Source organism: Dasypus novemcinctus, chromosome 2 (assembly GCF_030445035.2).
Source record: "Dasypus novemcinctus isolate mDasNov1 chromosome 2, mDasNov1.1.hap2, whole genome shotgun sequence".
Classification (NCBI taxonomy): Eukaryota; Metazoa; Chordata; class Mammalia; order Cingulata; family Dasypodidae; genus Dasypus; species Dasypus novemcinctus.
In genome coordinates, this window is record NC_080674.1 from 140180464 (window position 1) to 140204458 (window position 23995).

Consider the following 23995-nt stretch of genomic DNA (forward strand, 5'->3'; position numbering starts at 1 on the left):
ACCTACCTATCCAGTCACTTTAATTTCTCACTGGTCTTTGTTTTAGTTCCTTGGACGTTTCCAATTCCTTTATGCCATCTAGCTCTTGTACAAAATGTTCCCTTTACCAGAAAGTATGTCTTCCTACTCTCTATTCTTACAGTTACATATATTTTTCTTTCAAAGTACTTAATTTGTATACTTGTGTGATTATTTGATTAATTTCTCTCCTCACGCTAGACTAGGTACCCCAAGAAGAACAGGACCATGTCTGTTTTATCCACAGCTGTATCTCCAGTTGTTAAACACAGTGCCAAGGCTAAAAGTAAGTACCTATAGTAAATGAACTGATAATATTTCCCAGGGGCAGATCAAACAAGTCATATTCTTTATTTTAAACAAACTCATTATAGCTCTGAATGGTGCTATACCTACCAGGCTATGGACAAAAGAAAAGTGCCAAACTCCAGGTCTAGTTAAACACTTAGGGGAAACGGACTTGGCCCAGTGGTTAGGGCGTCCGTCTACCACATGGGAGGTCCGCGGTTCAAACCCTGGGCCTCCTTGACCCGTGTGCAGCTGGCCATGCGCAGTGCTGATGCGCGCAAGGAGTGCCGTGCCACGCAGGGGCGTCCCCCGCGTAGGGGAGCCCCACGCGCAAGGAGTGCACCCATAAGGAGAGCCGCCCAGCGTGAAAGAAAGTGCAGCCTGCCCAGGAATGGCGCCGCCCACACTTCCTGTGCCGCTGACGACAACAGAAGTGGACAAAGAAACAAGATGCAGCAAATAGACACAGAGAACAGACAACCGGGGGAGGGGGGAATTAAATAAATAAATCTTTAAAAAAAAAAAATAAACACTTAGTTTTCAAATTTGTTTCTATTATATACTGCTCGCTAAAGAAAGGTATATACGAGAATGGAAGAGAAAGTTTGCCAAAATAAGAGCTGGAAAAGTAATCACTGAAGACAGTGGAGGGTTCTGATACCAACCCCAACTTACCAAGGCTTTCCTTAAAAGGGCAATGATCAGAAACTGACAAGTAAAATCTTTCAGAAGGAATTTTGCTTTATTTCCTGCTTTACCCATCAAGAACAGACCATAACAGGGTTATATGGACAGCTGATTCAAGGACAACTTTCAGAAGAGCACACACAGAAGAATTTAATGTGGGACTGCCTGTCATCCAACAGTGGCTAGAACACAAACATGCTTACCAAAGTACTGTGAGTCTTTTATCTGCAACTGTAGCATCTGGAGCCAAGTAATTCTTTAGCTTCATAGTATATCTGTGAGTTAAAAGGACAAATGATAAGCAAATTATTATAATACTTAATTTTGGTCTTATTACTTCTTTTGACCTCAAAAGATTGGAATTAAACCTGGATAGAGGTAAAAATATCCACCAAAGTATCAAATTCTTCTTATCCAAGAACAATAAAAGATTACTCACCCTTTTTGGCTTTACTATGTATAGTTTATTGAGCCCCTTTCTTTGATGGAACAGAGAAGAAATGTTATTGTCAATGACATGGGTAGTCTTTCCACTTACTTGATAAGTTCCACCGTCTCTGAATACATAGGGAATGGGGACTTGGATTCCTGAGCATTTTTCTCCAAGGCATTCCCACATTCAATGAAAGATACCACAGCATCAAGATAGTATACTGCTTTCTCAAACCTATCAGACTGAAGAAAGGAGAATAAAAGTAGTGAGAGCTAGAGAGATTCATTATGGATATAAAACACAGATTAGGATTTAAGGTAATTTAATTAAATATACAAATGTGAGAAGAATATTTACATACCAATGCATCTGCATTATGCTTTAGCTTTTTTGCTTCTTGTAAATAATGGTCTGCTGAATAATTTCTGCAATGTAAATTTTATTGTAAATAAAATGGTAACATTTTCCTAAGATAATACTAGTTCATTTTCATCTCTGACATCTGTTTTCAGGCGTTCAAATAAAACGAATTTTTACTAAACATTTGTTTCAGCTTTTCCTGACAAATGTTTAAGATCAGGTGAAAAGCATAAATCATTTTGGCTAACTCATGCCAAATCTACTTAAGAAAACAGAAATCAAACTCCCTAGCATTAAATACAAACTTACACAAATTGTTTGAAAGATTTTGAATAAAGAAAATGTGGGGAAAGCAGACTTGGCCCAGGGGTTAGGGCATCCGTCTACCACATGGGAGGTCCGTGGTTCAAACCCCGGGCCTCCTTGACCCGTGTGGAGCTGGCCCGTGCGCAAGGAGTGCCATGCCACACAGAGGTGTCCCCGCATAGGGGAGCCCCATGCGAAAGGAGTGTGCCCCATAAGGAGAGTTGCCCAGCGCTTAAAAAAGTACTGCCTGCCCAGGAATGGCACGACACACATGGAGAGCTGACACAGCAAGATGACACAACAAAAAGAAACACAAATTCCCATGCCGCTGACAACAACAGAAGCGGACAAAGAAGAACACGCAACAAATAGACACAGAGAATAGACAACTGGGGTGGGAATGGGGAAGGGGAGAGAAATAAAAAATAAATAAATCTTTAAAAAAGAAAATGTGGGTAGGAGTAAGGACCTCATATCAAAATTGTGTGTACTTAGCTAAGAAAACCCCTTATTTTAAACAGTGACACCAGAAGCAGTAAGGTTCTCCTGCAAGGTACATCATTCACATCCCCATGAGAGTTACAGTTAGTTAAAGAGGTAATACTTGGATTCCTGGGTGCCTTTCAAATTAATATCTGAATACTTGATGGATCACAACTTCTACAAGCACTAATTCTTCAGGGGAAGCAGACTTGGCCTAATGGATAGGGCGTCCACCTACCACATGGGAAGTCCACGGTTCAAACCCTGGGCCTCCTTGACCTGTGTGGAGCTGGCCCATGCGTGGTGCTGATGTGCACAAGGAGTGCCCTGCCATGCAGGGGTGTCCCCCACGTAGGAGAGCCCCACATGCAAGGAGTGCACCCCATAAGGAGAGCCGCCCAGTGCGAAAGAAAGTGCAGCCTGCCCAAGAATGGTGCTGCACACACGGAGAGCTGACACAACAAGATGACGCAACAAAAAGAAACACAGCTTCCTGGTGCCACTGATAAGGATAGAAGCGGTCACAGAAGAACACAGTGAATGGACACAGAGCAAACAACTGGGGGATGGGGGAAGGGGAGAGAAATTAAATAAATAAATATAGATCTTTTTTAAAAAGTACGAATTCTTCCGGTCACTGACAGAAATTAAAATGAGCTACTAATATGCTGACTAGAATGACTTCTTCAATACATTAAAAAAATATATGGGGGAACAGATGTAGCTGAAGTGGGTGAATGCCTGCTTCCCATGTACAAGGTCCTGGGTTTGATCTCCAGTACCTCCTGAAGACAAACAAAAAAACCAACTCTCACTGGAAACTGGCCCATGTCTGAGGTGGGTTCAATCCCAGGTACCTCTGAAAACAACAAACAAAATTAATCTTACCTGTCGTCAAATGCAAGCTTTGTTCTCCGAGACTTAGACGCATCAGGAGTTGGTGTAGATGGAGGACAGTTAGAGGAGCTATTTGGAGCCTTTTCCTAATCAAAAAAATTCATAACTATGTTGAAAATTGTGGGGAAATTAAAAATTAAACTAAAAGTATTTCTTTAGCCATTGGTAAAGAAAGAAACAAAATTTCCTCTGTTATAAAACTTTTAAACTTCAGAACATGAACTTTCTTTTTAGAAAAGGTATATTTTATATAAACAAAATATTCATTATAATATATATTATGGTTCTACTATGTGCCAGGCACTGGCCTAGGCACTTGTTAAAACATAAAGAACACACAAGTCTAATACCAAATGGCAGTATTACTTAGGACAGATTTATTTATAATTACAGATTAATGAAGAATAGCAATAAATAATATTTAATGTTTATTGTATGTGTACTATTTGCCAGACACTAAGTTAACTAAATACCCAAAATAGCTATTAATCCTTGATTCATACAATCCTATAAAATAGATATTGCTATTAAGATAGAATAAATATAGTCTCAAGGAGGCTGAAAAATTTGCCCACATTCAGACCACTTTTAAGTGGCAGTAGTGGGATTTTAAATAAGATCTATCTGCTATCAAAGTCCAGCTATTTTCTTAAGCTCTATTCTGCCTCTGTCTTCCCAAATGCCTCCTTTTTAGCCCATACTTTAACTGAATACACATCTTTTCCATAATACAAAACACCATAAATAGAATTTATTCCACAAATGCATGAACATTTCAACATTAAAAATACAATAGTATGGATTGTGGGAAGATAGCAAAGTAGGGAGCTCTACAACCCCGTCCCTGTACCAAAACAAGTATTAAACTGGGAGGAACCATCTCAAACAACTATTTTGAAACTCCAGAGGCCAGAAGAACTCTATACAACATCTGGGGAAGACAGGGAGGAAGAAATTGATAAATTACAGTAAAGAACAGTAAGTTGCTCTCCATGAAGTGGCTACTGGCACCCATTTCCCAATTTCACAGAACGCTGCCATGGGATCCAGTCTATGGATGATACTGGTCACTGGTGACAGTAAGGACATAAAAATCCTCTTCCTCATAACGAGGAGTGATGCGGCCAATCCCTGATAGCTTTTGATTAGCTACTTCTGATCACTGGGGGCCCAGATTAGAGGCAACCATTGTTACAGCCCGTCTAAGATACGGGCAGAGGTAATGGAGATTAAGAATGCAGTGCTTCCTCAGGGCTGTGGAGGACAGTTTGTGAAGGACTGCACTGGTAGGCAGGCCAGGAAAGCAGCTTTGGGGCGTTGCTGAACAAGCTCTCAGTGCCCTTCCTATTCCCATCCCCTGGGCACTTTGGAGTGGGTCTACACCATGGGACACTGGCCTTGTTTCAGCTGCTAAAGAATGACTTGGGGGAAGAGGAGTTGGTCAAATGGCTAAGGCATCCGACTACCACATGGGAAATCCAAGGTTCAAACCCAGGGCCTCCTGACCCGTGTGATGAGATGGCCCATGCGCAGTGCTGGCCCTTGTGCGCAAGGAGTGCCGTGCCGCACAGGGCTGTCCCCTGTGTATGGGAGCCCCACGCGCAAGGAGTGTGCCCTGTAAGAAGAGCCGCCCAGTATGAAATAAGTACAGCCTGCCCAGGAATGGAGCCGCACACAGAGAGAAATGATGCAGAAAGATGATGCAACAAAACGAGGCACAGATTCCGGGTGCTGCTGACAAGAATCCAAGCAGACACAGGAGAACACACAGCGAACGGACAGAGAGAGCAGACAACTGGGGCGGGGCGAAGGGGAGAAAAATAAAAATAAATAAATAAATAAATCGTAAAAAAACCAAAAACTATAGAATGAAACTTCTTATGCATAGAGATATAAAAGTCCTCAACAAAATATTAACAAACCCCACCCAACAGCATATTAAAAGAATTATACACCATAATCAAGTGTGATTTACCCTTGGTATGCAAGGTTGGTTCAACATAAAACTAACTCATGTAACACAATACATTAACACAATGTAGGGGAAAAAACCCGACACACGATCATCTCAACTGATGTAAAAAAGACATCTGACAAAATCCAGCAAGACTTCATAATAAAAACTTAGGAACAGAAGGAGACTTCTTCAACATGACAAAAGGCATACATGCAAAGCCCACAGCTAATATCTCATTTAATAGTGAAAGAATGGAAGCTTTCTCTCCAATATCAGGAAAAAGACAAGGATGTGCACAATGTTACACCACTGTTATTTCATAATGTATTGGAAGTTCTAGCCAGAGCAATGAGGCGAGAAGAGAAAGAACAGGTATCCAAATTGGAAAGGAAAAAGTAAAACTTTCCCTGTTTGCAGATTACATGAAAATCCTGAAAAACCCACAACAAAGTTCCCAGGGTTAATAAATGAATTCAGCAAAATGGCAGCATACAAGATGAATATGCAAAAATCAGTAGTGTTTCTATATATTACTAATGAACAATCTGAAGCAATCAAGAAAAAAGTTTCCATTTATAATAGCAACCAGAAGAATTAAATAACTAGAAACAAATCTAAGGATGTAAAGGACTTATACACAGAAAACTATAAAACATCGCTAAAAGAAAAATCAAAGGTCTAAATAAATGGAAGGACATTCTATATTCACTGACTGGAAAAAAATTTTTGTTAAGCTGCCAATTCTACCCAAAGCAATTTATAGATTCAATGCTATCCCAATCTAAATTCCAACAAATTGCAAAAATGGAAAACTCAACCATCAAATTTATATGGAAGGGTAAGAGGCCCCAAATAGCCAAAGCCATCTTGACAAAGAAGAATGAAGTTGGAGGACTCACATTTCCAATCTCAAAACTTATTACAGGGAAGCTGGTGTAGCTCAGTGGTTTGAGCACCTGCTTCCCATGAATGAGGTTCCAGGTTCAATCCCTGGTACCTTCTTAAAAAAACAAAATAACAACAACAAAAAAACACAAATAAAAGTTATTTAAAAAAAAAAAAACAAAATTACAAAGCCATGATTATCAAACAGCATGATACTGGCACAGAGACATCAATGGAATCAAACTGAGAGCTCAGAAATCAACCCTCACATTTATAGCCAACTATTTTTAATTAAAAAAAAATTTTTTTTTTGTCAACTGATTTTTGACAAAGAGGCAAAGAACACTCAATTGGGAAAGTATAGTCTTTTTCAACAAATGGTGCTAGAAAAACAACATCTCCATTTGCAAAAGAGGAAGAGGACCCCTACCCTCACATCTTACATAAAAATCAACTTATAATGGATCAAAGACCTAAATGTAAAAAGTAGGATGATAAAACTCCTAGAAGAAAATGTAGGGAAGTTATCTTCAGGATCTGTGTTAGGCAATAGTTTCTCAGCACAAGTATAAGCACAAGCAACAAATGAAAAAAAAAGATAAATAAAACTGCATCAAAATAAAATTGTTCTTCACAGGACTTTATCATGAAAGTTAATGTGAGAAAATATTTGGAAACCACAAATCAACAAAGGTTTAATATCTAGAATATATAAAAGCAATTCTTCAACTTAACAACAAAAAGACAACCCCATTTAAAAATGGGCAAAGGACTTGATCAGGCATATCTCAAAGAAGGTATATAAATGGCCAAAAAGTACTTGAAAAGATGCTCAACATCAAAAGCTATCAGAGAAAATGGGAATCAAAACCAAAATGAGGGAAACGGACTTTGGCCCAGTGGTTAGGGCGTCCGTCTACCATATGGGAGGTCCGCGGTTCAAACCCCGGGCCTCCTTGACCCGTGTGGAGCTGGCCATGCGCAGTGCTGATGCACGCAAGGAGTGCCGTGCCACGCAAGGATGTCCCCCCGCGTAGGGGAGCCCCACGCGCAAGGAGTGGGCCCGTGAGGAGAGCCGCCCAACGTGAAAAGAAAGAGCAGCCTGCCCAGGAATGGCGCCGCCCACGCTTCCCGTGCCGCTGACGACAACAGAAGCGGACAAAGAAACAAGACGCAGCAAATAGAAACCAAGAACAGACAACCAGGGGAGGGGGGGAAATTAAATAAATAAATAAATCTTTAAAAAAAAAAAAAAAAAAAAAAAAACAAAAAACAAAATGAGACACGATTTCATTTCACACCCATTATAATGGCTACTATTTAAAAAAACGTAAAATAACAAGTGTTGGAAAGGATACAGAAAAATAGGAACACTCATTCATTGCTGGTGGCAATGTAAAATGGTGCAACTGTTGTGGAATACAGGTTAATGGTTCCTCACAGAGTTAAGTATAGGATTAGCATATGACCCAGCAATCCCATTACTTGACATATATCCAAAAGAATGGAAAGCAGGGACTTGAACAGATATTTGCACACCATTGTTCATAGCGGCATTACTCACAATTGCCAAAAGATGGAAGCAATCCAAGTGCCCAACAATTGAAGAATGGATTAATAAAATGTGGTGTATATATATATACAACGGAATGTTAGTGAGCTTTAATGAGGAATGACGTCCTGATACACATGACAACATGAATGAAACTTTAAGACATCATACTGAATGAAAGAAACCAAACACAAAAGGATAAATATTGTATGATCTTACTGATTTCAAACAATTAGAATAAGCAAACTCACAGAATCAGAATCAAGAATATAGAGTACTGGTAGATGGGGCAGGGAAAAGGAATTGGAAGTTAAGGCTTAAAATGTGCAGGGTTCCTACCTAGAATGATGGAAATGTTTTAGTAATGGATAGTGGTGAATGTGATTAAGGGCACTGAAATAGGGAAGTGGATTTGGCCCAATGGATAGGGCATCTGCCTACCACATGGGAAATCCAAGGTTCAAACCCAGGGCCTCCTGACCTGTGTGATGAGATGGCCCACATGCAGGGCTGATGCGCACAAGGAGTGCCGTGCAACGCACTCCTGTGTAGGGGAGCCCCACACGTAAGGAATGAGCCCCATAAGGAGAGCCACCCAGCACGAAAAAAGTGCAGCCTGCCCAGGAGTGGAGCCACACGGAGAACTGACGCAGCAAGATGATGCAACAAAGAGAGACACAGATTCCAAGTACGCTGACAAGAATACAAGCAGATACAGAAGAACACACAGCAAAGGGACACAGAGATCAGACAACCAGGGGCGGGGGAAGGGGAGAGAAATAAATAAAAAAATTAATCTTAAAAAAAAAAAAACCACTGAAATATATATCTGAATGTTATTAAATATTAGAATGTATATACGTTAAAAGAATAAAAAATTTTTAAAAATCCATGGAGCTACACATACCAACAAGAAACCCTAGGGAAACGGACTTTGGCCCAGTGGTTAGGGCGTCCGTCTACCACATGGGAGGTCCGCGGTTCAAACCCCGGAACCCCGGACCTCCTTGACCCGTGTGGAGCTGGCCATGCGCAGTGCTGATGCGCGCAAGGAGTGCCGTGCCACGCAAGGGTGTCCCCCGTGTGGGGGAGCCCCACGCGCAAGGAGTGCGCCCGTGAGGAAAGCCGCCCAGCGTGAAAAGAAAGAGCAGCCTGCCGAGGAAAGGCGCCGCCCACACTTCCCGTGCCGCTGACGACAACAGAAGCGGACAAAGAGACAAGACGCAGCAAACAGACACCAAGAACAGACAACCAGGGGAGGGGGGGAAATTAAATAAATAAATAAATCTTAAAAAAAAAAAAAAAAAAGAAACCCTAAGTTCAACCATAGTTTATAGAACAATTAGAAAAATGTGTTACTGTCAAATGTAACAAGTTCCACACCAATGCAAATGTTAATAGGATGATATGAGAATCTTGTATTCTATACATGATTGTTCTGTAAACCCACAACTTCTCTAATATAGAAAAAAAAATTTAATGTTAAAAGACATCAATACATTAAAAGAATTTTACTATTTGTTGCTTAAAATCTATTTTTTTAAAAAGATTTATTTATTTATTTAATCCCCTCCCCCCTCCCCCGGTTGTCTGTTCTCTGTGTCTGTTTGCTGCCTCTTGTTTCTTTGTCCACTTCTGTTGTCAGCGGCACGGGAAATGTGGGCGGCGCCATTCCTGGGCAGGCTGCACTTTCTTTCGCGCTGGGCGGCTCTCCTTACGGGGCGTACTCCTTGCGCGTGGGGCTCCCCTACGCGGGGGGCACCCCTGCATGGCAGGGCACTCCTTGCGCGCATCAGCACTGCGCATGGGCCAGCTCCACTCAGGTCAAGGAGGTCCGGGGTTTGAACCGCGGACCTCCCATGTGGTAGATGGACGCCCTAACCACTGGGCCAAGTCCGTTTCCCTAAAATCTATTTTAAATGAACCTCATAATAATTTTCTTTCGGAGGTTGGGCAAGATGGCGTCTGAGTGAGTGCACCTCATAATCTCTCCTGCAAAGAAGCGGCTGAGTAGGGCTGGAGTCCTGCTGGACCGGGTTCTTTCGGGTGCTTGCAGGACAGAAGGTGTCTGGATGTTGAGTTGGTGGGATGGTGACAGAGGAGATTCTTTTAAGAGGTAGAATTGTGGGTCTCTTGCACGGAGTTCGGAGGTTGTGGGCGGGACCCTTCCCCCTGGGGCTGGCGGCCCAGCGGTGACGATTCCTGAAGGCTTTGCTGTGCTAGGGAGTTCCCAAGCCCTGAGCTTGCATGGTGGGAGGTGTCTGGAAGTCAACTGGATGAGACAGTGACGGAGGAGATTCTTGCAAGAGGTGGATCTTTCAGTTTCTGACACGGAAGTCAGAGGTTCTGGGTGGAGCCCCTCCCCCTAGGGCTGGTGGTTGGGCGATCCCTGGGATCTTTGTTGTGTGGGGTGTTCCCAAACCCTGAGCGGGCTGTTTCAGGGGCTTGCAGGGCGGGAAGTGTCTGGATGTCGACTTGGTGGGACAGTGACAGAAGAGATTCCTGCAAGAGGTGGAATTTTTGGTTTCTGACACAGAGGTCAGAGGTTGTGGGCGGGACCCCTCCCCCTAGGGCTGGCGCCCAGCTACATGGATCCAGGAAGGCTGTGTTGTGCTAAGGTGCTCCCAGGTCCCGTTAACCAGATGCGTGGTTCCCAGGTCTGTCCCCCCTAAAACCTGGTAGCACACGCTCCAGAAACTCACAAACCTTGAGTCTGCAATATCACAGACTTCCCATCCCCGAATCCACCGCACCCCGAGGTCCATCTGAGGTCCTTGATTACCCTAGCCCTTGGCATTTGTATTTTTTTGTTTTTTGTTTTCTTTCTCTCCTTGAACTTGGAGGAGTGTACCAGCTGACTTGGGGAGAATCTAGGAAGAAAGGAGAGGTGAATCTGCTGAGTAAGCCCAATTTACCTAAAAGTCCTGGGATAGGAAACTTGGTTTGGGAGAAGGTGGAGTCAGAAAATCAATTAGACCTCCCCTAGCACACCTAAGGGGGAGGGACTGTAGGAGGTGCTATCTAAGCTTCCAATAACATATTTGGGGTTTCTGGTGAGGTGTAGGTGATTTCACTCTGGAAATAGTCATAGTCTTCTGTGTTGAGCTGATTCAACAAGGACCTACTTGAATCTCCTACCAGACCTCTCAGGCAGCTTTCCTGCTGCCCTGGGAGAGAGAGAAGTGAGGAAAGGAAAAAGGGGGAAGGTCAGATCCTTAAGTGTATTATTTAACTGCAAAGAGGATTCCCAGCTTGAAACGTTGCTTCTTTTAATTTTTTTTTATTTTTGTCTTGGTTGCTAATATTGCATTGTCTCCTGGTCTTTTCTCCCGTTTTATCCCCCAAGGTCCTTTTCCATTTATTTAGTTTTTTTCTCTTTTTCTTTTTCTTGCTTGTTTCCCCGCTTTTCCTCCTTTTTTTTTCTTCTTTTCTCTCTTTTTATTCTTATTTTATTTATATAAAAGGTGCTGCAGGGAGCGCTTCACACTTGCTGTGTTTCCTCATCCTCCATTTCCTCTTTTCTGTGTGTATTGATTTTGGCCACCTACACTATCCCCTTTACATCTTTCTATCCTCCATCATCTACTGTTTCTCTTACATCCCACCTCCTTTTCTTTGGCCCCCAAATTGTTTGACTTTTTATTTCTAACACCTTTGTTCTGTTTTCTGTCTTTTATCCACTCTCGATATTATTGTCTTTCTTTTCTCTTTCCCTCTCTCTTGAGAACACTGGCCTTTTAATTAATACTATATTTCTCCCCATATTCAGTTGAGTGTCTCATAGAGGTACTCTACTTACTTCTATAACTCTACACAACTTACATGAGTCTAATGTCCATTCTCCCAGATCTCACATTGTTGCTCTGTTAACATTTATTACCAATACTATTTTATACATTTTCTTTTCTTACTCATTTTGCTTTCCTTGGCCCTAATATTTTCCTTCAAAGTGAACTTAGACAGCAACAAGAAAATAGAGTAAGAAGAACAAAGTGACAAAGAGAAGGCATAACACATACACAGGAACAACAACTAATTAATCCCCAAGACTAGACAAAGAAGCTAAGGAACTGATTAAACCCATCAAGATAAAATGATAACCAGATAGCAACAAAAAACTACAAACCAAACCAATAACCAGGAAAACATGACCGAATCCAGTGAACAAACTAAAAACCAGGAAGGGGAGCAGAACATCAGACAAGTAATTAAAGATCTGAAAACATATATTAGAGACCAACTTAATGAAGTAAAGGAAGAGGTTAGCAATATGAAGGAAACTTGGAGGAAATTGCAGATGTATGCAAAAAAAAACAGATATGATGGTGATGAACACCACAGTTCAAGAAATCAAAAGAACACTCTCAGCAAATAGCAGCAGATTAGAAGAGCCAGAGGAGAGAATTAGTGACGTGGAAGACAGCACATCTGAAATCAAACAGATAGTAGAACTGATTGATAAAATGATAGAAAAAATGCAGCTAGGACTTTGTGCATTTTGCATTGTCATTCAGGTCTCTAACATACATATTATAGGCATGCCAGAAGGAGAAGAGAAGGGAAAGGGGATAGTAAGGGTGTTGGAGGAAATAATGGCTGAAAACTTCCCAAATCTACTGAGAGACATGGATGTACATGTCCAGGAAGCACAATGCACCCCAAACACCATAAATCCCAACAGGCCCACCCCAAGACATATACTTGTCAAATTATCCAATGCTCAAGACAAAGCGAAAATTCTAAAAGCAGCAAGAGAAAAAAGAACCATTACATATAAGGAGGCTCCATAAGATTAAGTGCTGATTTCTCATCTGAAACCATGGAGGCAAGAAGGCAGTGGTATGATATTGTCAAGGTACTAAAAGAAGAAAAAATTTCCAACCAAGAATACTCTATCCAGCTACACTAGCATTCAAAAATAATGGAGACTTCAAAATATTCACAGATAAACAGAAATTAAAAGAGTATGCCAACAAGAACCCTGCCCTTCAAGAAATACTCAAGGGAGTTCTGCAGGAAGAAAGAAAAAAACAGGACAGGCAGAGTTGGAAGAGTGGAAGAGCAACAAAAAAGACAAAGAGAAGGGAAAAAAAACAACAAACAAAATATGACAAACACAAGTCCAAACAAAATATGACTAACATAATAATTCCTTGAAAGTAATAACACTGAATGTCAATGGATTAAACTCACCTGTCAAAAGATTCAGACTGGAAGATTGGATAAGGAAATATGACCCATCTATATGCTGTCTACAAGAAACACATCTTAGGCCCAGGGATTCATGGAGGTTGAAAGTGAATGGCTGGAAAACAATCTTACAAGCAAACAATAACCAAAAAAAGGTAGGAGTAGCTATATTAATATCAGACAAAATAGACTTTAAATGTGAAACAATTGTGAGACACAAAGAAGGATACTACATATTAGTGAAAGGGACAATTTCTCAAGAAGAACAATCAATCATAAATATTTATGCTCCTAATAAGGGGGCCTCCAAATACGTGAGGCAAACACTGGAAAAACTAAGTGAAAAAATAGATGCCTCTGCAATTATAGGGGGAGACTTTAATACACCAATATCAACTTTGGACAAAACATCTCAAAAGAGAATCAATAAAGAAATAAAACTTTGAACCATATATTAGAGGAGCTGGATCTAATAGACATACGGATCATTACACCTGAATACAGCAGGATATACATTTTTATCAAGTGCACATGGATCATTCTCCAAGATAGACCATATGCTGGGCCACAAAGAAAGGTTCAATGAATTCAGAAAGATCGAAATCATATGAAATAGTATCTCTGACCACAGCGGAGTCAAGCTGGAAATCTGCAAGGGCCAGAGCCCCAGACTTCACACCAAGATATGGAAATTAAACAGCACGCTCTTAGAAAAACAGTGGGTCAAAGAGGAAATCTCAAAAGAAATTAATAACTATCTTGAAACTAATGAAAATGATACCATAACACACCAAAACTTATTGGATGCAGCAAAAGCAGTACTGAGAGGGAAATTTATAGCCATAAATTCATACATCAAAAATGAAGAGCAAAAACTGAAGAACTAACTGCACATTTGGAGGAATTAGTAAAAAAACAACAAAGTAATCCCATAGGAAGAAGAAAGAAAGAACAAAGATAAGAGCAGAACTAAATGAAATAGAAAATAAGAAAACACTTGAAATGATAAACAAAACCAAAAGCTGGTTCTTTGAGAAGATCGATAAAATTGACAAACCCTTAGCTAGACTAACAAAGAAAAAAAGGGAGAAGATGCAAATATACAAAATAAGAAATAGAAAGGAGATATCACCACTGACCCCACAGAAATAAAGACTATCATAAGAGGATACTTTGAAAAACTATATTCCAACAAAAATGACAATTCAGAGGAAATGGACAAATTCCTAGAAACACATAAGCAACCTATATTGATGAAAGAAGAAATTGATGATCTCAACAAACCAATCACAGGAGACAGAATCAGTCATTAAAAACCTCCCAACTAAGAAGAGCCCAGGGACAGACGGCTTCACAGGTGAATTCTACAAAACATTCCAGAAAGAACTAACACCAATTTTGCTGAAACTCTTCCAAAAAATCGAAACAGAAGGAACATTACCTAACTCATTCTATGATGCCAACATTACCCTAGTACCAAAAGAAAACAAAGATACCACAAGAAAGGAAAATTACAGACCAATTTCTCTAATGAACCTAGATGCAAAAATCCTCAACAAAATACTTGCTAACCATATTCAACAACACATTAAACGAATTATACACCATGATCAAGTGGGATTCATTCTGGGTATGTAAGGATGGTTCAACATAAGAAAATCAATCAATGTAATACACCATATAAACAGACTGAAGGAAAAAAATCACATGATTATATCTATAGATGCAGAAAAACTATTTGACAAACTGCAGCACCCTTTCTTGATAAAAATACTGCAAAAGATCGGAATACAAGAAAATTTTCTAAACGTGATAAGGAGTATATATGAAAAGTCCACAGCCAATATTGTTTACAATGGTGAAATCCTAAAATCCTTGCCTATAAGATCAGGAACAAGACAAGGAAGCCCACCATCACCTCTTCTATTTAACATTGTCTTAGAAGTACTTGCTTGAGCACTGAGGCAAGAACCAGATATAAAAGGCATTCAAATTGGAAAGAAAGAAGTCAAAATTTCATTATTTGCACATGACATGATCCTATACATAGAAAACCCTGAGAGATCTACAACAAAGCTTCTAGAACTCATAAATGAGTTTAGGAAAGTTGAAGGTTATAAGATCAATGAACAAAAATTAGTAGCATTTCTGTACACCAATAATGAGCAAGCTCAGAAGGAAATCAAGAAACAAATACCATTTACAATAGTCAATTAAAAAAATCAAATACCTAGGAATAAATTTAACGAAAGATGTAAAAAACGTATACACAGAGAACTACACAACATTGTTTAAGGAAATCAAAGAAGACCAAATAAATGGAAGGATATTCCCTGTTCATGGACAGGAAGACTAGATATTATTAAGATGTCTATCCTACCAAAACTGATCTACACATTCAATGTAATCCCAATAAAAATCAACACAGCATTCTTTAAGGAACTAGAAAAACTAGCTATGAAATTTATTTGGAAAGGAAAGAGGCCCTGAATAGCCAAAGACATATTGAAAAAGAAAAAGGAAATTGGAGGAATCACACAACCTGACTTCAAAACATACTACAAAGTTATAGCAGTGAAAACAGCATGGTAGTGGCACAAGGAGGGACACACAGACCAATGGAACCAAACTGAAAGTTCTGATATAGATCCTCATATATACAGTCATTGAGGGACGAAACGGGGTCCCTGTTATGGGACGAGCGGGGTCCCTGTTGTGGGACAAGTGGGGTCCCGTTGTGGGACGAGCGGGGTCCCTGTTGCGGGACAAGTGGGGTCCCGTTGTGGGACGAGCGGGGTCCCTGTTAAGGGACGAGAGGGGTCCCTGGCGTGGGGAAGAAAGCCTCGTACGGCCGCTGAGGCTTCCCTCGGGGGCTCCGAAGGCGTGGAGGGCGCACGACCCAGGAAGGAGTCGCGGAGACAGGCTGATGGCACAAGTCTGGTCTATTGTGGAAGGGGATGCAGATTTATAGGATTGGGGAGTGGTGTGGCGGGTTCTGATTGGCTAGGGCAAATGCTGTTTCCATATAAGGCAATGTTCTGGCATTGGGCTAGTGATTGGCCAGTAGAGTATGTGTTAACTCTTGATAGGCTGACACTGTTACTAAGCTGATAGGTGGTTGTAAGCTGTTGCTGGGCAAACAGCGCACTAAGAGATTAGGTTTAAGGGAGGGGTGAGGGTAAGTGAGAGCTGGGCTAGGCGGGAGATAGGAAGGGGGAGGGCGGTGCCGGCTAGCCTTTAGCAGCAAAGGCCTAGTCAGGCGTGGTCACCTTGTCTAGGCCCAGTGGGCAGAGGCGGTGTCACCTCTTGCCGCACTGTTTGCCACTGAGGCAAGCCGGGTGTCCCTCCTCCCACAAGTCATATAATATTCGATAAAGCCACCAAATCCTCTCAAGTGGGAGAGAATGGCCTATTCAACAAATGGTGCCTGGAGAAGTGGACATCCATATATAAAAGAATGAAAGAGGATTACCATCTCACACCTTATATAAAAATCAACTCAAGATGGATCAAAAACCTAAATATAAGAGCCAAGATCATAAAGACTTTGGAAAGCAGTGTAGGGAAGCATATACAAGACCTTGTAATAGGAAATGGCTTCATGAACTTCGCAGCAAAAGAACAAATAGATAAATGGGACCTCCTTAAAATTAAAGCCTTCTGCACCTCAAAGGAGTTGTCAAGAAAGTGAAAAGGGAGCCTACACAATGGGAGAAAATATTTGGTAACCATATATCTGATAGGAAACTTATATCTTGCATATATAAAGAACTCCTATATCTTGAAAATAAAAAGACAAAGAACACATTTAAAAAATGGGAAAAAGATTTGAACAGACACTTCTCCAAAGAAGACATACAAATGGCCAAAAAGCATATGAAAAAATGCTCCAAATCTCTAGCTATTAGGGAAACGCAAATCAAAACTACAATGAGATACCATCTTACTCCCATAAGGTTGGCAGCTTTAAAAAAAAAACAGAAGACTACAAATGCTGGAGAGGATGTGGAGGAATGGGAACACTCATCCACTGCTGGTGGGAATGCAGAAGGATCCAGCCATTCTGGAGGACAGTTTGGCGGTTTCTCAAAAAACTAGCTATAGATTTGCCATATGACCCAGAAATTCCACTGCTGGGTATATACCCAGTAGAACTGAAAACAAGGACACAAACCGATATATGCACACCAATGTTCATAGCAGCATTGGTCACTATTGCCAAAAGTTGGAATCAACCCAAATGCCCATCAACAGATGAATGGATAAATAAAATGTGGTATGTACATACAATGGAATACTACTCAGCTTTAAGAATGAATACACTACAAACACATGTGATAACATGGATGAATCTTGAGAACCTTATGTTGAGTGAAGCAACCCAGGCATTGAAGGACAAATACTACATGACCTCAATGATATGAAGTAAGTATACCAAGCTGCCCCAGAGAGCTAGACTGGATGACAGGCTTAAAGGAAATTGGGGGGTAGAAGAAGGATGTAAGCTGACACCTACATGGGTGAAATCTATGTTAAGCTGGAGGTAAGTATTTGTACAAGGAAGGGATAAAATGGGGGCATAGGGTTACCTTTGGGTGGGGCTTTGCGGGCTTGAGGGAGGCTAGGGATGGGAGGATGGGTAATATTGTCCAAGAAATTGGGGGGAGGGTGGGGCAACATACGAACATAGGAGATTGTCAGGTATTTGCTTGAGAGTATAATGCTGAGAAAACTTTTTCAAAAATATAATAAGGAAGGTTACCTGTTTAAGATGCTTAAGGGGGATAATCCGATACAGGACAGACTCCTAGGGAATACGTGAGTGCTCATTTTGCCATAGTGGGTTATATCATTGGATAGAGACCCATATATTGAGAGAGAAGGTATACCCACATCCTGGGGAGGACTGATGCTCTCAAATAGAGGGAATTATATCTCTTGAGAGAAATGGTGGCTCCCAGTGCATTAGGGCAGTTGAGCATGTCAAGCCCTCAACACTGTTGAAAGTATCTCTGAACATGGCCCTTCAAGCAATGAAGATTGACCGTCACTGTGGGCCCTAAGGGGAGGGAGAAAGAGGTATTGAATAGATGGAACCAATTTAACTGTGTGGGCAATAGAAGTGTTCCACAAGAGTATGCAAGGATGGATATAAGACATGTAAAATTACACCAAAAATATATAGGGGCTGATAGGCTAAAATGTAAATCATAATGTAAAACATAAGATAACTAAAAATTTAGAAAATTGGATCGTCTAAAATATAAACCACAATGTAAACACAAATGTTACCTTGTTTGAAAGCTACTGTCTCAATATCTGTACATCAGTTTCAGTAAATATAGTATGAATATGTAAAAAGATTATTGCTGTGGAAGGGAAAAGGGTTTTATGTTGGATATGTGGGAGTACTATATATTGTATGTATGAATTACTGTGATCTAAAACTTTTGTGAAGATAAGCTTAATAATTAGAAAAAAGAAAAGAAAATGATAGGATATAGACACTGAGGAAAAGACGGAAGTAGATGCCTTGCCAATTTGCATACAGGGCAACACTTATTGCAGTGATGGAAGGCAAAACATCAAAAAGAAAGCTTTTGCATTTTTAAATTTTTTGATACCACAATTTATTTTTACCTTAATTTTTCTAAATTAATATGTATTCTGTATCTAACATTTAAACTCATCACTATATTCCATTTTACTATTAATGGGACCTGGCAATATATTGGGCTTCACTTTTGAAGAAGTTTTGGATCACAGAGAGGTTCAACAATGACAGGGGATGAATACTGGTGTGGGATGTTATTGACAGGGGACACATGGTTGTTGGCAGGGAGTTCTCCAGGGCATATATCCAGGGTACATAAAAATATTTGGATATTTTCATAGTGGATACAATTAAAAACAATAACTGAGGGAGTGCTGAGTTTCTAGCCAGGGGAGCTCTATCACAGTCCCTAAAGGAACAGCAACAATCCCCCAAGTTCAACGGCAAAGACCAAAAAAGAAGGAAGGTCCAACAATGAGGCCTTGATACTAATGACTATGCTTGTGAGCTTGTGTACCTGAAATAAGAACAAGGCCTAGAGCTGCAGGGTGTCTAAGAGTTATCTCCTGAGAGCCTCTGTGTTGCTCAAATGTGGCCAGTGTTGAAGCAAAACTCAGCATGTAAATGCGTTGCCTTCCCCCCCAGTGTGGGACACGACTCCCAGGGATGAGCCTCCCTGGCGCCGAGGGATTACTACCAAGTACTAGTTGATGATGTAACTAGAAAATGACCTTGAATAAAAGGGTCAACTCAGACCAGCAGAATATCTCAATCTACATATAATACCAGGAGTTAAAAATGTTTTTAGACCTGAATAAAAGGGGGACATGGAAAGGAGAAATGAGTTTACATGGCTATGAGCCTCCAAAAAGAGCCAGAAGGTTATCAGAGGGGTTGCCCTTATGCACAACTGAGCAGAGTCCCAGAGACAGATAAAGTAGATACAACCCCAGGTACTGGTTCTTCTGAGGGCTACAGAGACCCACAGGTTCTATGGTCATGGCAGATGGAGTTCAGTGCCATCTCAGTTGGCCCTACTTTGGAGTTCGTGTTTCTGTGTGATGGAGCTGGACTCAGATGTGATCTTTGTCCACAAGCCTCTCTGGTTACTTTTATCAGAACTGTAGTTGGTGCTGGGGTTTAATGTATACCCAAGGGACCTGAATCTCTGGACTGACCATGTGATGGCCAGGCCCTGAGCCTCAACAGACTTCAGCTCCTACACTCTGGTTTATTGGACTTACCCCATTCATCTAACATGGAGGTGAAGAAGGTCAACCACCACACCAGGGAGCCAAGACTGCCCACAACTGAAAGCAGAGAACTGCATCCAGCATCTATGTGGAATCTAAGCCCCCTCTTGATATAGATGTGGAGTGGACACAGCCATTCCAAGGTCCACAGGATGGAGGACTATAGTATAGATTAGAGTGGACTTACTGATATTCTATTCATGAACTATTGTGATTAGTAATCGAAGAAAATGTGGCATTGGTGTGGAGAAAGTGGCCATGGTGGCTGCTGGGGGTAGGGAGTGGGAGGAAGAGATGAGATGTGGGGGCGTTTTCAGGATTTGGAGTTGTACTGGGTGGTGCTGCATGGACAGTTACTGGATATTGTATGTCCACCCAGTGGGTTGTGGGAGAGTGTGGGCTATGATGTGGACCATTGACCATGAGGTGCAACGGTGCTCAGAGATGTATTCACCAAATGTAATGAATGTCTTATGATGACGGAGGAGATTGCTGTTATGAGGGGAGGAGTGGCGTGACGGAGGTGGGGGGTATATGGGGACCTCAGATTTTTTTATTGTAATAATAAAAAAATAAAGACAAAAAAATTTTTTTCTTTCTTTCCATGCATGGTAAGAGCTTTTAAGTTCCATTCATTAAAGTTAAGATTTGAGGAAATACTATTATTTTTATGGTAAAGTTTGCATGTTTATGAAATGGTTTCCTGAATATTACAGTAATAACATTACTACTGTGGCTTTTTCTCTATGTATTATAAATGACCTACAAGTGCCCAAGCTTAGATTTGTTTCAGGGAAACTTAAGCTTTCTGTAAATAAGGAAGAGAATTTTCCAGATATTTTAATACCCTTTTCTTATATGAAAATTATATGTGATTTTGATTTTTCAAATTGTCAATTTTTTCTTTAGTTAACATAATAAAGAACAGCATTATCTTACGTTACAATTTTTCTTTCATAAACTTATATGTAACTGCCTGGGTTAGAAACTGTCAAGGATTACATTAAGAACTTTAACAACTGGTAAGTGCCAAAAGATCCTAAAATCAAAGCAGTCAAGACCTATTTTATAGCTTCTCAATAAGGAGAGAATAACAAATAACTACAGTCAATCCAACTAATATTTCCTGATTACCCAGTGAGCATAGCAATGGATAAAACATAAAATATTCAAGATAAAATTTCCTGCCTTCAAGGAACTGACAAACCAGTAAGGAAGAAATAGCTAATGATTTTTACCTACAATATAGCAGAAGTCAAATGAGTAGGTGAACTCACTTAATGAACACATTCTTTAAAAAAGAGACAAAAGGCTTCAAGAAACAAGCATAGACCTCAATGCCTAAAATAAAAAGATGGAAAATGGAGCAAGAGCCAGGAACAGTTAGGTTCCTAAGGATGCTGGAGCTAACTCTATATAGACTACTATAAAGGAAGAGTGTTCAGCTACAGGAAAAACCTTTATATGGCTCAATTTGAGAAGGTGTTCTAATTAAAATTACCTCAATTTAAAAGATCTAATTACCATATTTAATAAGCATGACTAAGTACCTTAGTCTAATTTTTCAATTTTGAAACCTTTGCTTGAGTTACAAATATAATTGAATGAACGATGTTCCTAAAAATCTTTGTATTTCCTTAATTTTGTCTGGTTTACCATGATTCAGGGAAGTTTTCCTTGATTATAATAGTTAAGAAAGAAATACCAAAAACCCAGTAAACTAATTGAGAGTGAAAGTTTATCTATTAAAGTAGAGCCTTGAAAAGGTTTTTGTTTTTTATTTATTGAAGGATATCATTCATACACAAACATGTATGAATACTAAGTGTATAGTAAAGATTGTGAACTTACAAAATAAAATGCATAACATCATACAGGGGTCTCATACATCACCCTTCCACCAACACCTTGCATTGCTCTGAAACATGTTACAAACTGTGCAAAAGCATTGTCAAAATATTACTAACTATAGTCCCTATCTTACATTTGTGTATTCCCCCCCCAACCAACCCTATTTTTAAAAAATGTATTTTTATTATAGAGATTGTGAACTTATGAAACAATCATGCACATGTGCAGAATTCCCTTTCACAAACATATCACACCATGGTGGAATGTTTGTTACAGATTATGAGATAATATCATCAGACTATTACCATCAACCACGGTCCATAGCATACATGTGGCACACTTTTCCCATACACCTCCATTATCAATACGGTACATCTTTGGTATGGATGCAAGAATATTATAGTATTACTGTTAACCAGTCTATAGATCACACCAATTGTAGTTTTCCCATGCTTCTCCACATTGCCACCACCCTGCATTAGCGATGTACATCTGCTCTAGCACACAGGACACTCTTGCATTTGTACCCTCAACCACAATTTGCACCCACCTCTGTGTTCACTGTTGTTATTCAGTCCCTAGATTATTCTTCAGTTTTCTTTCAATCGACATTTACTTCCCCAGACTACCCTATTCAGCCACAATTCCATTTATAAGACAGCTGCTATTTACTATAAGGTGTTATACTCAACTCTATCCATTTCCCTACTTTTACAGTCAAGTTAATTAAAACTTCTACGTACATAAGCATCAGTTCTTCTCAACCCTCCTATTATCTCCTATTAACCTATACTCTAGATTTTAACTCCATGTGTTTATTTTTTGTATTTAGTTCATATTAATAAGACCATGCAGTAATTGTCCTTTTGTGTCTGGCTTATTCACTTAGTATAATGTCTTCAAGATTCATCCATTATCATATATGTCCCAAAGTCATTCCTTCTTACTGCAGCATAGTATTTCATTGTATATATATACCACATTTGTTTATCCATTCATTGTATGATGGACACTTGGGTTGTTTCTATCCTTAGGCAATTGTGAGTAACACTGCTATGAACATTGCTGTGCAGATGTCTGTTTGTGTCACAGTCTTTAGTTCTTCTGGATACATTCCTAGTAGAGGAATTGCCAGATCATAGGGCAGTTCTATATTTAGCTTCCTGAGGAACAGCCAAACTTTCTTCCACAGAGGCTGCACCATTTTACAATCCCACCAACAGTGAAGGAGTGTTCCTATTTCTCTACATTCTCTCCAGCACTATTGTTGTCTGTTTTTAAAAAAATAATGGCCATTCTATGCACTGTTAGATGATATCTCATTGTTGTTTTGATTTGTATTTCCCTAATAGCTAGTGACATAGAACATTTTCTCATGTGTTTTTTGGCCATTTATATTTCCTCTTTGAAGAAATAACTATTTAAATCTTTTGCCTATTTTTAATTGGATTGCTTGCTCTTTTATTGAGTTGTATGATTCTTTATATAGAATGGAAATCAATCCCTTTAGGGTATGTGGTTTCCAAATATTTTCTCCCATTGTGCGGGCTGCCTCTTCACCTTCTTGATGAAGTCCTTTGAATCACAGAAGTGTTTACCTTTGAGGAGGTCCTATTTATCCATGTTTTCTCTCATTGTTGGTGCTTTCAGTGTAAAGTTTAAGACCTACCACCTACCACCAGTCTTGAAGGTGTTTTCCTACATTTTCTTCTAGGAGCTTTTATGGTACTTGCTTTTATATTTAGGTCTTTGCTCCATTTTGAGTTAATTTTTGTATAAGGTGTGAGATAGGGGTTTTCTTTCTTTCTTTTGGCAATATATATCCAGTTCTCCCGGCAGCATTTGGGAGACTGTTCTGTCCCAGCTGGGTGGGATTGACAGGTTTGTCAAAAATCACGAGGTCATAGATTTGAGAAGGTATGTTTCTTAACTATTAATTTGGTTCCATTGGTCTATGTGTCTATCTTTATGCCAATACCATGCTGTTTTTACCACTGTAGCTACATAATATGATTTAAAATCTAGAAGTGAGAGTCCCCCAACTTCGCTTTTCCTTTTTAAGATGTTTCTGGCTATTCAGGGCCTCTTACTCTTCCAGATAAATTTGATGATTTTTTTTTCATTTATTTAAAAAATGCTGGTGGAATTTTATTGGAATTGCATTGAATTTCTATTATCAATTTGGGTAGAACAGACATCTTAATAATAATTAGTCTTACAATCCATGAGCATGGAAGATTCTTCCATTATTTATTTATTTATTTTTAAATATTTATTTTAT

The 23995-nt window shown here is 39.9% G+C and overlaps 1 protein-coding gene across 3 annotated transcripts in view; it reads right to left on the bottom strand.

The window, feature by feature from the left end:
- The window catches only part of AFF4 (ALF transcription elongation factor 4), a 114945-nt gene that overhangs the window by 11974 nt on the left and 78976 nt on the right, over positions 1 to 23995 (bottom strand). For all 3 annotated transcript variants that reach the window (XM_058278639.1, XM_058278618.2, XM_058278629.2), the window contains 4 exons: positions 3464 to 3558; positions 1788 to 1851; positions 1532 to 1668; positions 1197 to 1268 (listed from right to left, as the gene is read on the bottom strand). In XM_058278639.1, coding sequence (XP_058134622.1) covers positions 1197 to 1268; positions 1532 to 1668; positions 1788 to 1851; positions 3464 to 3558 — 368 coding nt within the window. The remainder of the gene's footprint in view (positions 1 to 1196; positions 1269 to 1531; positions 1669 to 1787; positions 1852 to 3463; positions 3559 to 23995) is intronic.